At 41.7% G+C, this 17,109-nt stretch overlaps 1 protein-coding gene across 12 annotated transcripts in view; it reads left to right on the forward strand.

The window, feature by feature from the left end:
• The first annotated feature begins 5,217 nt into the window (after window positions 1–5,217).
• Window positions 5,218–17,109, forward strand: part of ARHGAP12 (Rho GTPase activating protein 12) — a 76,388-nt gene continuing 64,496 nt past the window's right edge. For 10 of the 12 annotated variants that reach the window (XR_014849689.1, XM_085050384.1, XM_085050387.1 and 7 more), the window contains exons 1-2: window positions 5,218–5,327; window positions 10,857–11,608. Coding sequence is in view for 11 of the 12 variants with exons in the window: in XM_085050384.1 (XP_084906510.1) it covers window positions 10,940–11,608 (669 nt within the window). In the remaining variant the exon portion in view is untranslated. Of the gene's footprint in view, window positions 5,328–6,239; window positions 6,410–7,747; window positions 7,864–10,856; window positions 11,609–17,109 lie in introns of those variants that run through there. The other 2 variants (XM_085050385.1, XM_085050386.1) reach the window with 2 other exon arrangements.

Genomic DNA, 17,109 nt, shown 5'->3' on the forward strand with positions numbered 1-17,109 from the left:
TTTCAGTTTTCTTCGAGACCAACTCCCTGTTGACCAGGCAATATCTTTATGAGAAAATATCATGACTATATTACAAAAGAGTTCAGAGAAAATCTGAAATGCAAAATGTGTGTTTATTTTTCATATGATTAATTTCAAGTGGCTGAAAATTAAAATATAAGTCAGTCTTTTTTTTTTTCTCATGAATTTGTCTAATTCTTTATGAACATGAAAACTTTGGGCATTCACCATTCCAGTGGCAGTGATTTTCACTCTTTAAGTACATGAAGTGCAATTGCTCTGATCACACATGGACGCCCACTTCTTTAAGATGTGATGAATTACTCTCCAGACTCCTTTGATTGCAAAAAATAGAACTCCACAGAGTCTGAAGGGAGCTTAGACATCTATCTTTGATGTAGATACACACTAATAGACACCAAAAAAAAGCTTGGGCAGGATGAACCTCTCCCCTGACTTTTAGCTATGCTTGCTAAGCTGAAGTGATACTCATCCAGTCTATCAGTCTCTGCTGTTCCTCAGAAAAGAACACCCAGCATTAACCAGACAACCTCACATAACTCACTTTGAGCAGCCACTGGGAACTTTGCTGGACCTTGAGGAACCTCTGTGGTTGCATGGGACCAGCAATGTGCAGTCTGAGTTGGAGCTTCCAGTTTCAGAGCACACACCAGTGACTGGGCTGTTTATTAAGTCACGCCAGGCCCTTGCACTGAAGTAAATTCTGAATTTGTGTGATTTGAGGAACCAGAAACTCCCTTGTGAATCTTCTCTGAGCCTGAATTTGGTGCAGTATAATAAAAAAAATTTCAACATGAATAAAACATTTAACACACAAGGTTTTATTTAATTCTTTTTGCAAAGCTACCTTTATTTTGATTCTGCTTATCAGTGGTTGATCTTCCTTTTCATTAGACAACACATGAGGTACTTAGAAATTAAAGATACTGATGCAGGGCTATTCTTAATTCTCCAGGGTATAAATGGACATTTACACTGTGCTTTTTGAATATTACAGTTTTTCATTATGGGTTTATAAAAATAGATATTACTATTTAAAGGATTAATTGCCTGTTAGCTCAAAGCATGGTGAGATCAAGACATGACTAGCTGTGCAGAGATGACTAAGGTTTAGCTTAGGCAAAGGTCTTAGGTCAAGGCAGCACAAAGAAAGGTCCGCCTTCATCCACTGTAAGCTTTAGCTATTCAGTCAGAAAATTATTCATTACTTTTCTCCACTTTTAATTCTGTGCTCTGACTCAGAGGTATATTTTTGTGCTCACACAGAAGTGATACAGTTTGGAATACTGTGCTTGAGAGGAGAAAGAGATAAACAGTTTAACTTCACAGGTAAGTAGGGAGCCAGGTCTTGGCAAGAGCAGAATCAGAGGATCAGTTTGACCAAAACAAATCTCACTCTGTTCTTTAGTAGGGCTGACAATCAGATAGTTGTAAAGAAATGTTCTTTACTTGCAAACTGAGACTGCACATGCAAACAATAGGCATGTTTGAATTTTTGTTACAGCTTCCACTGGATGCTCTGAGATGTGAAGACCACAATGGCAATGTGGCTAATGAACAGAGCAAAGTAAAAAAGCATGTGTTGGCCACTGTCCACTCTGCCTAATACGATTTGCAAAAATAATCTGCTGGCAAAATGGAAAAATTTTACAAATTCCTTGCTGATTTTTCACAGTAAAACAAATAATCTTCTCTGAACTGTGGATAAAAGTTCCTCCTTAAGGCAGAAAATTCCTTTGTAGTGTCATGGTGAAAGAAGTTCTTTACTGAACTCATGAGAAATCTGGGTTCCTTTTTCTATATCCTTCACGTTAGTTGTTCCCTCGTCAATTGATTTTCCTTGTAATGCACAGTTATATAAATAAAAAAGGCTCATCTATTAGTTGAGTCAGGAGATGGGGAGTAAATTGACAAGTTCATGCAAAAAGCCCACAGCATCTGCACTTTGAGAAAAAGTGCTTTTGTAGTACAGAGAAAGAACAGAAAGGAGAAATTGATTGTATGTCTACGTGTAGGTGGTAAGAGTATTTTTAGATAGAGGTGAGAGGCTGGAAGCTGTCAAAAAACTAAGAGTAGGAGCACAGTACACAGAAGATGCCCCAGGTAATGTGTTTTATATCAGGCAAGTTGAACCATTTTATAAAATACATTTATAAGTAGTATTAGAAGTAAAATAAAAATACATTCTATTTATATAAAAACTATTTGCTGAAATAAGTGCATTTTTCTAAATCCAGAATGGTTTCTCTAGAGCATATCACTGCTGAGCTTATAAGACCAAGCAGAGAAAAGGTCTCTAAAAGGGAATGAAAAGTCGAGGAAACAGGAGAACGAGCAAGGTGGATATTTGCAGTGTCTGCCTGTTAGATGTGACAAAGCTTTTTGTATTTGCCTTCTTGGTCATTTCCGAAAGAAAGAATCAACACAGCTCATAATGAGATTATGTTTGGTAAGGAGGGGTGGCAAACAATGAATAAACAACCCAGATTTAATACCAATCACGTTTTCAGCAGCACATTTTTTGCCAGTTACCTAACACCAGTTCTGGCACTATGAGTAACAGGATGGCAGCAGCCACTCTCAGATAGGCATTTCTAATTAATTAAAACATGACACACATCTAGAATTACTGTGGCTGAGGCACAAAATAATGAACAGCTGAACTTGCAGAGATTTGAAGTAGACTCAGAAGAAAAAAAATGGAAAAAAGTAAAATGGGAATTTGCCCTTCAAAATGAATAGGCTCAGCTTTTTATACATATAACCCTAGTACTTGAGAACGTTGAATCTAAGGAGAGAAAGAAACAGTTCTGTGTCTAATCCAAACACCAGAAATGGATTTTTCCAAGACTGGGTTTTCAGAACTAGGAAGCTTGTTTTCTATGGATTTGTATTTTATCATAGAATGTAATTATCATCTTTTTCTCCACAACTGCAGCACTAACTGCAGCATTTATAATGTCACTTTCTTACACGGATTCTTCTCCACCTCTATATGGCTGACTGCTTTCACAGTCCTTGTGGGAGCTTAACTACCTTTAAGGGAACTCCCTTTTGGCAAACACAGTTAAATTTGGACAAAGGTTCTGAAGGTTTGGTGTAATAGAACAGACAGACAATTCAAACACTGACGCTTCATAAGGCATCAGTTTACAAAGAGAGAGATTGATGTTGTTGTGTGCAAGGTGTGCTACTGAGCAGCCAGAACACAACAGATACATGAATCGAGTCCTGCAGTTTCTCCCATAGCTAGCATGTACTACATAAAGCAATTATAGCTGGCAGTTCTTTCAGTCTGAGATTCATGAGGTCAATTAATGTACTGGATGTTTCCAACCAACTCACACATATAATCCCATCTGAGCTCTGAGTATGGCAGCATTCCTACATCTCCGGGAAAAACAAGCCACGGTGAGTAAAGATCGTGAACTTTAGCTCCTTCTGCTCCAGTGAAATGACAGAGGAATCCTTCATTGGCAGAATATGCAACAGATACTAAAATTGGAACTTGGGCTCGACAGTTTATTTGTTATGTGGAATCTTTCATGACTGCACTTGGGCAGGGACTCAAAATTACATATCTTCTGGCACCTTCAGCTCTATTATGATCTTATGTGGGACCATTGGTTCAACACTGACTCAGAGGGAAGAGTGCCTCAGACTGAATCACTAATGCCATATCCTGCAGCATTTTAGTGAAGCCTTGGCAGTAAGGCAGGATAATTACAATGCGGTTACTACGACTGATTTTTGAGATGCTTTTATACATACCTCAGGCATGTCAGCAGGTAAAATGCAGTCAGCTTGTTCAGAAATACCCAAGTGTCCTAAGTATATTATTTTTTGCCACACAACTGGGCATACAGATAGAATCCTACTAGACAGAAACATCTAAAAATTATTCCATATCTGTTTCACGTATAATTTACAAAAGAGTAAGTATGAATAAGAAACCACTGTCCTTTTACACATTTCTTTCGCCTTTTAATGATAAAAAATGGGCATCTATATACAATATGTTGTTTCCCTTACAATAGAAATGCTGGTGTTTAGTCTGTTTTTCCAGACTGTGAAAAACTGCTGAATGAGTGGATGTGACAGTGGTATCAGCCTTACAACACCAACAGAATTTTAATAATTATGTTTTGTGAACAGACAGCCCAAAGTCAAATGATCCTTGGTGTCAAGGGAACATTCTCACAAGTAGTCAGGCTGGAGAAGAAAAGGCTTTAAGGTATATGCATTTTGCTACCTGTCTTGCATGTTTGTTGCATAACACATATAAGATTTCAAGGAAGTATCAATACTGGAAGTTCAAGATACATTGCAATTCAATATGAAAATATGTCCACATGTTCTATTATACCTATTGATGTTGTTTTTATGTTTTCCTCAGTTAAAGTCTGTTTCTCTCTCCCTCTCTCTTGCTGGCACTTCTCAGGTCTTTCCCCACTGCTTTTCCTTTCTTCAGCAAACCTGTTCTTTCCATCTTTTGATGATTTTACTGTCTCCTTCCTTCTTCCGTGTGTTAAAATAATCAAAGAAGAAGTTAGACCAGCATTGCCCTTCATTAGATTAATAGAGTGCAGACAGTTTACACAGCTCCGTGCCATTGTTTCAGGCTGTTTGCAGATTGGTTCAGGTCCTGCTGTATCAGTTACAGTCAGTGCATGTTTTCAAGGTAATCTTTGCAACCAAGCGAACCAGATACCACTTTTTCAAACAGAAAGGTATTACGTATAGCTTGAAAATGCTATGAAGGCCACGCAAATATTTTCAAACAACCTTTGAAAACTTTAATATAGTAAGAGATACCAAGCAAGTTAACTCGGAATAAATGAATAAGGAGTATTTCTTCTCATTTCTCTTTGAGCAATTGTTTAAAAAGCGTGGTTTCTCCAGGTATCGCCTATTAAACAGCCAGACGAGCCTGTTTGCAGCGAGGAAGGTGTGCGGGTTTGGTTTTCCCTCTGCTCGTTTCACCAGGGACAGACAGGGCTGGGTGTACCACAGGAGCAGGTGGGTTGGGAGCTGGTGGCACGGCTCAGCAGGCGCTCCGGAGCGATGGGCAGCCCGCGGGGCGATGGGCAGCCCGCGGGTCGGTGGGCAGCCCGCGGGGCGATGGGCGATGGGCGGCGGGCGATCGATCCCGCACCGGGCCGCGCGCTCCCGGCCCGCCCCCGCCCCGCCCCGGCACGTGACCCGCGGGGCGGTGACGCGCCGTGCCCGGAGCCGACACTCGCCGGGCCGCGGCGGGAGCCGAGCGGGAGGGAGCGCCGCAGCCGGAGCGGGGCCCGGGCCGGCAGGTGGGTGTCTGCGCCGCGGCCCGGCGGGACCGGGACGGAACTGGACGGAACGGGACGGGAGGAGAGCGCGGGAGGGGCGCGGCGCGGCGCTGCCGCCGTCGGGACCATGGGGCAGGGCTGGGTGGCCCCGCGGGGGAACGTCCGCGCCCGGGCCGGAGCACGGCGGCCGCAGCCCCCCGGCGCCGCCCGCCCTCCCTCTCCCGGGGCGCCTCACGGAGCGCCCCCCGCGCCCGCCGGGGGTCCGGGCGGCGCCGCCCCGCGCTGCCCCCGGCGGCGGCTCCGGCTCCGTTCCGCGGGCGGCGCCGGCAGCGCCGAGTTGGCGGCGCCGGGAGGCAGCTCCGCACCTGGGCGCTGCCGCGGGCCGCGCTGCCGGGGGCGGCGGGGCAGGGCCGCCCGCGCTGCCGTGTGCGAGCGGCGCCGCTCACCTGCGGGAGACAAAGGGAGGCAGCGGCGGCCCCGCCGCCCTTCCCGGGCGCCCCCGCCGGGCCGGGGGGGTCTGGCGCCCTTGCGTGAACTTGAGCGCGGCAACTCGGGGCGGCAGGGCCGGGCGGGCCGGGGCTGTGCCGCCCTATTTATAGCCGCTCCGCGCAGCCAGCAACTCAACAAAAGCCCGCGCCGAGCGGCGAGCGGGGCTGCGAGGGAGCTCGTGGGGATGCGGGGGGGCTGCAGCGCCGCTGAAAAGTTGTCCTGACACTTGTTTAAAATGCATCGCTTATTCAGTGCTCTGACTCACGGGCAATTATTAAATGGTTGCTTATTATGCCTCTAGCGTTTAAAGACGCGTGAGCTCCGGGTAGGTAGTTTACTTGCAAGTGGTGCTCGATTTCTAACTGTGTTTGTTAGTAATCCCTGAGGAAAAAGTGAGGGGCTAAGCTTGTTTTCATGTAGCTTGTAAATTGTCTGTGATTTGGTTATATACGTTGTTTCCATTTGCCTTTATTTGTCTGCAACTTTTGCACGCTCTAGATGCTCGCTTTGCAGAGGGTGGCTCTTGCAGGCGTCAGTGAGGATTGGTCTGCATGAAAACACTGGCTGAGCAGTCAGGTGTGCTGGACAAGCAGTGGTGCCCCTGGGGAAGAAAGGTATGAATAGGGTTGAAGTCTGACAAGAGACCAGTCTCTCTGGCAGTGTGCATGCAGACACAGCCTGAACCCTTAAGAAAACTGCCCAGGGAGAAGCAGAATTGTGGAATCTATTGAGCTGTAGCCAGGGTGCCTTATCTGGCCTGAACTATTAAGAATTTGTCTTAATTTAGCCTCCGTAATTGAGTTTATTTCTGTATCAGCACTGCGGAAGGGTTCATTTCAGTAGTGGGTGAAGTTTGATGCTGAAAATGGAAAAAGATTACACAAGTCAACTGCTGCTGCTTTGTAGGACACTGTGAACAAGGTCACACAAAGAAATTTAAGGCGATCGGTTAACACTCAGTGGCATTTTTAACAACTTATCATCTGCTTGTATTAGAAAGTAAGTAACAATTCCTTATCCCCAGTAAGATACTTTTTCCCTAGAGGAAAATAAAAGTAACAGCAAAAAGTATTTTAAGTATCTCCCTAGTTTCAGTTACCTGGTTCTGGTAGATCAGGAGTAAATGCTCTGTGCTTTATAATTTCAGAATAGAGGCATGAAATGCTATTGTGTAAATCCTGAATTTTTTGGGGGATGGTGGAGGGGGTCTTGAGTTCTAGGATAATGCTGAAGGTAGGGGCGATCATATCTAATATGATACATGAGGATACAATATATATATATTTCATATATGATCGTATTTAAGATTCCATGTCTAAGGACCGTTCTTCTTTCAAGCATCTGCGTGTACTTCAGGATCAATGGAGGGAGCATCATTCTCTAGTTCAGACCGGATGCTGTAAGGAGGTGAGGGTGCAGCTGCAGGGTTTAGGTTGCTCTCGGAAAGCCGCAGCTCTGAGCAGACCTACAGCTCCCTGAACCCTGCCTGTCTGAGGGTGATTGCAGCTGTCACATCGGGTCAAGATAAAAACGTCTCGTTTTGTGGGGACGCACATAAAAAAATCTAGCTAGAGGCAAGTGCTGGCATGCCGGACCCCTGGTGCTGCGTGTGCACCCGCTTGTGGGGAGAACTGCCCGGGGCGCTGAGTGCGGAGCGGGCAGTGCCGGCAGGGCAGGGGTGAGCCGGGAGCAGCGGGGCCGATGGGCAGTGCCGGCCCGGTACCGGCAGGAGCGGGGCCGATGGGCAGTGCCGGGATAAGCTGGCAGGAGCGGGGCCGATGGGCAGTGCCGGGATAAGCTGGCAGGAGCGGGGCCGATGGGCAGTGCCGGCCCGGGGCCGGGCGCGCCCGCGGGCGGAGGGGTGGAGGAAGGGAGGAGCTGACCTCTGCGAACACCCCGGGTTGCCAGCCTTACTCAGCCTTAGCTGAGTAAGGGATGGGAACGGTTCCATCGGCAGCCGGAGTCCGAAGGGATCTCTGCCTGGGTGTCGAGTGAAAGCCCTGCTCGCCTCTCTCCCCCTGGCTGGTGCTGTGGCTGTCATCGCCACGTTCCACCCCCGTGGGACAGCGTGAGTGCTCCGGGAAATGGGGGTTTGGGTGTCCCCCACCTTAGATGAATTGCCCGCTAGTGATTGGGGTTGTCTTCACCAGGAGAAAAGGGAGGCCTGAGTCTGGTTTTTTGATGTTCATGAATAGGTTTTCTTAGTGAGGCCATTTGTTATTAATCTTTTAATCAGATGTTGAGATTTTATTGAAGGTATTATTTATTAAGGTATGAAAGCTTGCAGATGTTCTCTGTGGAAGTAAATGATTATTCATACTTATCACCCTCTAATTAGGGTTTTTTAACCTTCTTTACCAATGTAGGTGCCATCCAGAATGACAGGTAAATGGCAAGGAAAAAAAAATACAGTGAGGTTACAATGACTGACCAGCAATATCACTTCAGTTGTTGACTGGTAGCACAAGGAAGTCAGGATTCCAAATGTCAATATTGTGCATTCACACCTGCATTATTGTGAGCCCCTTACAGCAGAGATGTGACCAAACCTTCCATGACTTTAAACTGTGTTCTGTGAGACAGCTTCACGAAAGGACATTCCAATTAGCTGTACCCTGGGCTGCACAGAGAGTACAGCAGGCTACCTGTTGTGGCACAGAAGAAGCATTAAAAAATATCAAACAAAATGAAAATTAATGCATGTGAATCTGTGAAATCAAGGCCGTGTTTGCTGACCTACAGGTTAATTTCCCACCTATACCATAAGTATTTCTTGCTTCTCTGGGTTGAGGAGGAGAATTAGAGCCTTGCTTGATCCTGATGATGTGATCTGTTTGTAAAACTGTCTTGGTGTTCTGGCCGAGCACAGCCTGTCTCTCTTTTATCATATGTCCAACATTACCAAATGTTTGCTATTGACTTGATAATTTTGCAGCTTGGATAAAAGAACAAAAATTGTGCTGCTTATTTTTGTTGTTTCTTTTTTGTTTGGAAAGGGATTAGGCTGCAAAACTGACTTCAAAAGTGGGAACAGCTCTGTTTTTGTGAGCAGCTCTGTTTTATTTAATTTATATTTTTCAAAATTATGGGTTTTTTTAAAACATAACGTGCAACCTGTTGAACCTTTCCATCTTGAAAAAATGTTAAGTGTGTATTCTCAAAAAGTAGTCCTCTGGCAAAAGAGGAATGAAAATCCAAGCTTTTAAACACTTGTTAGTCCTGTGGGAAACCAGAGGCTTATGTTCTCTCTTTGGTTTCTGTGTGGGAGAAAGAAACTGTGAATGCGTCCTTGTCCTATGTTTCAACTTTTTGAGGTAACAGAGCTTTGAGGTAGACTGCATCTTGGTAAGACTTACATTTTTCTGGTGTGTGACCTGGAAGCCATGAAAGGGGTTGGTAGGCAGCTTTGAAGAAGTGTTGGAAGGAGTCAGATTTGCTAAGAGCTAAAAAATAACATTTGCATGGCAGAGCTTCTAAAGCTAGGAAGAGAGTGGGAATGGCTGCAATTTGTTCATGTTTACCTTTTGCTGCTGTTGCTAAACAACTGCAGAGCTGCACTTAAAAACAGCTATTTATGTAGAATAGCAGGTAAGCAAGTTGTTTTGTACCAGGCTGTAAATAGACTGTGAATGTCACTGTACCACTTTATGGTAGAGAGTAAACACCAGAATCCTGACATTCTTTTCTACTGCTTTGTGTTCCACTTGTCAGCTTTGTTGAACGTGGTACCATCATTCCTTCTGCCAAGTCTTTGATAAAATTGTAAATCTGACTTCATGATTCCATTTGGAATCTTGTAAATGATGGTGGCTTCCTGGTTACCTGTAGGTAATGCTTCTTGAAAGTAAGAGAAGATTGGGCCGTGGGAGAGGGTCACAGATTAAAGATGGGCACTTCTGTCTCAGTGTAATTCTTTTTACCTTCTACTTTTTCTCCTGAGCTATGTGGCAAATGTGTTTTTTTCAAGGCTCAGATCAAATAACAGAAATGACAAAAGGAAATGGAAGAATTCTTAGTGATTTCTGCTTTAGATCTCCCCAGAAGTTCTTTTCTGTTGTTATTTCTGTCCTTAGTCCCATTTCGCAGCTGAGTTCACTCTGCATGTGTGTGCCTGCATGGAATTGCATTAGTTCCACTCTGTGGCAGGGTAAAGGCTACAAATCTCATCACAAAGTCTTAACTTGCAGAGCTGCAAGTTTCTACATAACTTTTCCCATTCATGAAACATGCATTTAAAAGCAAAAAGGTGTATTTGTTAATCTTTATAGGATCAAATATGACAGCATTTTCCATGTGAATGATGGAGATCTTCCCCTTTACTTCAATGCTTTGATTTTCAAGATTAAAAATCGTGTCTTTTATGTCATTTACTATGTTGTGTTCAGTGCTAGTTGGCAAGACTGATGCCTACCCACTCATGAATTTTGACATTGATGCTATGTGATTAAATAGGGAGAACTTGTTCGTGGGTGTGGATGCAGTGGCAGTTGTCTGGATTACAAAGATGCTGAAAGTACTTTTCAGAATTTTCATGCATTACTAATTCTTTCATTATCTATTTTGGTTTATAGTCCTGTTTTGTTACTGTTGAGGTTTTTGATTGCATTTTCAGTTTTAGCCCTTAAACATTCAGTTAGATCAGGTTTTCTGTGAGATAAATAGTAGTCTTCTTTGGAATATTTTCATTAAAACTAGTGTAATAGGTTTAATTTCTTTGTGAAACACTATGTGTAAGCAAGAGATTGCATGAGCCCCCTTAGCAAATCCCCAATGGTTAATCAATGTTATTCAATAATAGAAACAGTAACTAATTAATTAATTAAGCTAATGAGCCACTTGATAGCAGGATGCTTCTGTGAATAGGACAGTTAAATCAGTGACCTAAGTTGTTCTACTGATTTTCTGTTTCAGCACTGAGAACAATATCTGAAAACACTGCGTTTTTCCGTCAATTAGTCTAAGGTTGACATAAATTGAATAGGCAGAATTTTTTTTGAAATTATTTTTCTCCAAAGTGCTCTTAAACAGTCACTTTATTAAGTGTACTTTTTTTTCTTACAGCTCTGATTATTAACAAGAAAATAACATTGAAACAGAATGTCGCTTACCATTTTTCTGAAAAGGTGAAATCTTTTCAGATAGAAATGGCTGATAAGGGTGGGAAGATGCTTCCAGGACAATTTTACATTCAAGTGGAATACGACTATGAGTATGAAGCTAAGGACAAGAAAATTGTGATCAAGCAAGGGGAGAAATACATCTTAGTGAAAAAGACTAACGATGATTGGTGGCAAGTCAAAAGAGATGAAAATTCTAAACCCTTTTATGTGCCAGCACAGTATGTGAAGGAAATACCCCGAAAAGCACTGATGCCACCTGTGAAGCAGGCGAGCTTGCTGCCAAATAACACCTTGAAGTTGACACATGGATTACAGAGATCAACAGAAAATGTGAATAAGTCACCAGAGCTTTCTAGTTTTGGAAAATCTTCTCCTGTTCAAGTGTCTTGCTCAGTTCGAGATGCCAATCAAAACCTGGGACCAAACAATAGCCCCTGTCAAACTTTTGGTTTGAGTCTGGACCTTACCCAAAACAATGGAAAACTTAACAATGAGTTGCAATCTCCCAAGGTTTCAAATCAGTTTAGAACCATTTCCATGGGTCATTTCCCATGCCCAGAGTTCTTGGAAATAGAGAAGACCAGCTTTTTGCATGAACAATCTTGTGATTCAGCAGGAGAAGGCTCAGAAAAAATTCACCAAGATTCGGAGTCTGGAGATGAACTCAGTAGTAGCTCCACAGAACAAGTGCAGGTAAGCTGAAAAATGGCCCCCATGTCTGGTTTGTGTTCTTTTGTTATTTCCATAATTGCCTGCTACTGTTCTGAGATTTATTTCCAAACAATTCCGGTTGTTTAAATAAAAATGTCTTCTCTCAGCATGAAATTGTTAGTGAAATCAAAACAGTTGATGTGCTTAGTCCTTTCAGAATTATTGTGGTATTGGAATTAATTCCATTTACATTATCCTGTGATTTAATGTTAAAGAAATAACAGTAGTGTTTCTGTATTAAGATAGATTTAATATGACACTGAATTTGGGTTATGTTTTCTTTCAGAGGAAAGGAGCCTATTGCTGTAGCTCTTCACTACTTGGCCTGTTGAAATAATACTGCTAGTTAGTGTCAGTTTTCCCTAAGTGTATATAGATAGCATAAGAGCTGTAAATGAATGTCTTAGTGGGTTTAATTACACTTAAGATTTACATGGAGTTTAATTTCTGGCGTGATCATTTTATTTTAGACTGTTTTAATGAGTCAGCCCTGCCAATTCTGCTTCTCACAACTTTGCTCTGGATTAAAACTCAAAACATGTGAGTTTGTTAATTAGTATGGAAGAATCTCAGGAATGATGTACTCCTACTTCAGGCTAAAACTGAGCATTGATGGCCTTTGTCCTTAGTAAGGCAGTTTCTCTCACTTTTTAATTTTTTTTTGACAAGCATCCCCCACCCCCACCAAAAGATTAGAACTCTGACTTAATCAGGTCACTTCTGGTATGGGTAACCAAGTTAATTAGTCTGTTGTAATCCAGGTTTGCTCTTAAACCAGTGATGTGTGTGTACATACACATAGTTATATATTTATATATGTGTGTGTATGTAGATAATTCTCCCACCTCACACTTGCCTCCCCCATCTTTCTCTAGGGAGATGTTAAATTATTTTAAATTCTGTTTAAAGCTCCCTGGTCTTGAACTTTTCAGTGTGAAACTGTTTTTGCTTGGATAAAAACTGATTGTTACGGTAAATCCCACTTGCCAGCATGTGTTCAGAGTACCAGAGAATCTCAAATCAAACTTGATGCTAACTTTAGACATGAAAAGTCTTCTCATTGAGAGCTGTGAATCAGTACTTTGCTAATAAGAAACAATGAAGACAAAGCTGCTTAGGAATGAGGCAATGTGGGAAGATCTTAGAGATACAAGATTGATTAGGTGAATCATGGAGTCTTGAACTGTATGTATATATATTTATTAAGATACTCAGAATCAGTACCTTTTCAATATCCTACTAGATTTTTGGCCTTGTTCTTGATATGCAGAGTTTCTCTAGTTATGGGACATCGTGTCTAATATTTGTATATTTTGTGTTAGTTTTAACTTCACCACCCCTCCCCCAAATAATAAGGAATAAATAGGATTACTGAATTTATTTTCTTCGGTGATGTCCTGCTTATGCAGTGTGAGAACTCATTAGCTTTCCTGCACTCTCTTTACAGCACTGCCCTAGCTCAGTGTAGTTGATATGAACCACTTAGAACTTGGCACGATAAAGCAATTATTAGATATTTATTTTAGAAGCATGTGTTGGCCTGTTGACTGCCATATTAATCAATTGCCAAACATTATGAAAATACTAAGGAATGTTTAGAAAGTATATCCTGCTTTAAATAGTTTACCGCATTAAAATTTATATTACATGTTAGGACAGTTCCTTGTTCTGTGTTGACTATAATTTGATGCATTTCCTTCTCTAAAGCAGATGGAATTAATATTACATGGGTGTCTTTTGTCAATAATAAATATATGGCCTGCAGCTCAGTTTCCACTGGACTTTGTGCCTCTTGATGCAGTGACACTTAATCTTTTCACCATTTTCCCTTCTCCCATCGCACCTCACTATAATTTCCATGCTACAACCGATTTATAAAATTTGTATTTGAGCAGGGCAGCAATGCATGTATTGTAGACACTGTGTTCTGAAAGGTCTGAAAGGGGGAGTTTTCACAGCTTTTAAAAATAACAAATGCTGAAAACGCCACATTTTGGCTGTGGAAAATGCTTGGCAGTTTCTGACTGATGTTACTGAAGAACTTGCCATTATCAGAGTCTTGGGCAACAAGAGTGCTGGTGCTCGCTGTGCCTTGCAGTTTGTCTTATTTTGTAACTTAATCTCATCGTGTGTAATCGCAAGCTCTTTAACTACAATGAAAATGTTTGACATTTAGTAGCAGTGGGGATTAAAGCAGTGGTAGAACTGATGTCACCGTTAGCTCAGTCTAGATGTTCAGAGTGCCAGCCTTCTCGCTGGAACAGCCTGGCAGTTTTTTTAGAATTCTTTCAATAATGAGCATTGTTTAGTAGAAATCAGCTGTGCAGAAATTAATGGCTCAGAAAGCTGTTTTTATTGCCCTTAGTCTGTAGTGAGAACATCAAGTTCCTGGCTTTCACGCACAAACAGGATTTCACTCCACAAGACTGACTGCTTCTCCCTCCCCTGCCTGCTGTGGAGTTCAGTTTTATGCAGTCTGCATTATAATAAACTCTAAGCTACAGGTGTTTTCTCTTAAATTTGTAAGATTAGAAGCTAGAATTACCTTAATACCTTCATGGAAGTAATTTTTTGTTGGTGTTGAAGTGATAGTATTCAGCTTTAGCCTGACCTTCAGTGTGTTTTCAGTATCCTTGAGTACAAATATGAGATACAGAGGAATGCTTCTCCTGTGAGATCCTTCTAAGAAGTGGTTACATTATTCCCTGAAGATTATCCTCCTCCTTTCCAGTAATGAAGTGCAGTTTCTGCAACTGTACAGTCTTCAACTCATAAGCTTGCTGGCTGTGGAAATACTGGAAGATCCAGAGCCTCCAAAGTAGTGCATAAAGGAAGGATTTTTTAGCAGGTAAAATATGTGAAGTGAAGGACGGAGGTGCCAGTGAGAGCAGAAGGATTTGCCAGTGAAGAAGTAGCAAAGGATCAGGACTGGATAATGAACATTCTTGACATTTTATGCAAAGAAATTGCAACTATTGGGTGCAGCTCTGGCTGCATAAAGTGTTGTAAGAACCATATGTTAGTTTATGGATGTGAACTGTAGAAAGGCTGGAGGTAATTAGAGGAAGTAGGGCTTGAGAGGAAACAAGCTTCAATTTAACCAGATTTAAGTCTCTGGTGGAGACAGTAACTGCAGGTGGAATTGGAACTGAATGAAAACAGTTTGAGTGAATGCACAGCTGGGTGTAAGAATCACTGACACCGTGGTGGCAGTCAAAGCTGTGAGAATCAATGAAATTCAATTAAATTTTAGGAAGACGGTGTCAGATGTGGTGTCCTGATCCCAAGGAAGGGCAAAAATACCCCTCAGAGAGACAAAGGATGTGAGGAAAAAGGAAAGTTTTGAAAAAAGAATTCTTCAGCAGATATGGACAGTACTTGAAAGAGGCAGATGGGATGTCTGAGCAGTATGCAGTAGAAGCAGAGACCTGAGTAATTGTTTAAAAGTAAAAAAAAAAAAAAAAAAAAAAATCAAAGAATTACATGTTCAGGCATGCCTAAACAGGCAGGAAAAGCTGAAGCAAAAGTAGAAGACATGAAAAGTGATCTTGAAAAGGAGCCTTGGGCAGTGTTTGCTGCTAAAATCTACTAACAAGTTCTGAGCAGGAAGGTGTGCAGGCAGGGAGGGAGTTGGGTAAATGCAGAGATCATGTCAAGAATGTTTAGGTGTTATCTTTGAGGACGATACTTGGAATGAAGTTGTTACAAACAGAAATTAAACTCTGCTCTTGGCAATGCTAATGCATGACCTATGGGAAATAACTTTGTTTCTGATGAGTGTTACCTTCTCTTTTGTCATAGGAGACACAAAGTGTTTTTAAGAGTAAATACGTGGCAGTGTCTTAATGTTACTTTTTATACTTATTAAAAGTTACTTTTAGCAGCAGGCTGGTTTTAATCATTATAAATATAGACAGTGACCTATTTGCAAAGGTTGTTCTGTCTTTCATCCTCTTTAGTAATTGACTATTGCATAAACTGTGAAGCACTAAAGGGGATTATCACTAGGATGGCTGTTTTGCTTTGGTTAATTCTGAGTAGTAAAGATCTTAAAGAGCTCTTTCTGTCTTGCCTTTGCAATTACTGTGGGATTGCAGTAACTTTTTAGTCAGGAAAACAAAGTATTTTGTGTTTCTGTAGGTGTCAGAACGCATCTTCTGGAGATCTTCTGGCATTCTTGGCTTGGTCACTTAGTTGAAAGACTGGTGGCAAATCATTAGTGTTAGACTACCTTTCTGGTCAAACATTAAACCTCTGAAATAAATGGCAGTCACTGTTCTGTGGGGCACAGAATTAGTTTGCCTCTACGATAAGAAATTTCATGCTGTTTTTTAAAATTTCTTTCATTTGTCCAAGAGATGAATAATTTGACAGTATGAAAGAAGCATGCAGGAATTTTTTTCTTAATAAACCTGAGCATGTTTGCAGATTCATGGTGATATGTATAATGTAATAGTTTGAATTACGTTTTAAGTACCATCCTTTAATCTCTTAACTTCTTAAAACCAGCATTTGTTATTCTAATGATGTTAAATGCTGTAATATGCCCATTATAATGAGGTGAAGAATAACTTTCAATGACAAGGAACTAAAGGCTTATAATTTAAGGAGTTTTGTAAAACTTTTTTTGTAATTTCAGTAGCTGCTGCTAGAACATTGTAAACAGCTTGAAATGTTTGCTAAATTACACTAGTAACTCAAAGGTTCTGGATAGATGATATTAAGGAGTACTTTTCCTGGCTGGTTTTGTGTATGTGTTTTTTTGTTTTTTTTTTTTTCCTACACAGTGTCAACAGGTCTGGATAGTTTCACTTTACAGTGGTGCTGTTTGTGATCAGCTCAGTCTCTGTAGTTTTAATATGTAAGCCAGGTAGCAGATAGTTCTTCCTGTCTGTCCAGATGAATAATTCTGGATTTAGGTGCCCTAAGATGGGAAGCCACTGTGTCCCACTACCACTGCCTACAGCCCATATCCTCCTTGGAACATTCCTGCTGCAAATCAGATTGACTGACCTTCCTTAAAAATAATAAGCACAAGTGTTTTCTATGTGAGGCAGTTGTCAGAAAATCATGACCTGTGAGACAAGTTGGTTTTAGCTGACAGGTTTGTTGTAATGCTGGTGTTAGAATGCTCAGCTGAGTAAGCTACAGATCTGCTTGGCACCTGCAGTTTCATATTGTGCCTTCAGAATTGAAACATCTAGTGCACTCTTAAAATTCTGTAAGTGCCAACACAGTCTTTTGACTCTTCCACCGCTATTTACCGTAATTTCATGCAGAAAATGATGAAATGGAACTTACAAGGCATTGACTTACACGAATAAACCTGTGCCTTTTATCCTGGTAGAATTATTTACTAGCTCAAACAAAGCCCGAGCTGTACTGCTTAAGGAATAGTGGTCATAATATGGAATTGATTGTTCTCTTTTTATCTAGGAAAGTTAAATTTCTAGTGTGCAGTGTGAGTTTTGGTGCATGCTGTC

This window comes from Lichenostomus cassidix, chromosome 2 (assembly GCF_008360975.1).
Source record: "Lichenostomus cassidix isolate B80296 chromosome 2, HeHo_3.0, whole genome shotgun sequence".
NCBI classification, from domain to species: domain Eukaryota; kingdom Metazoa; phylum Chordata; class Aves; order Passeriformes; family Meliphagidae; genus Lichenostomus; species Lichenostomus cassidix.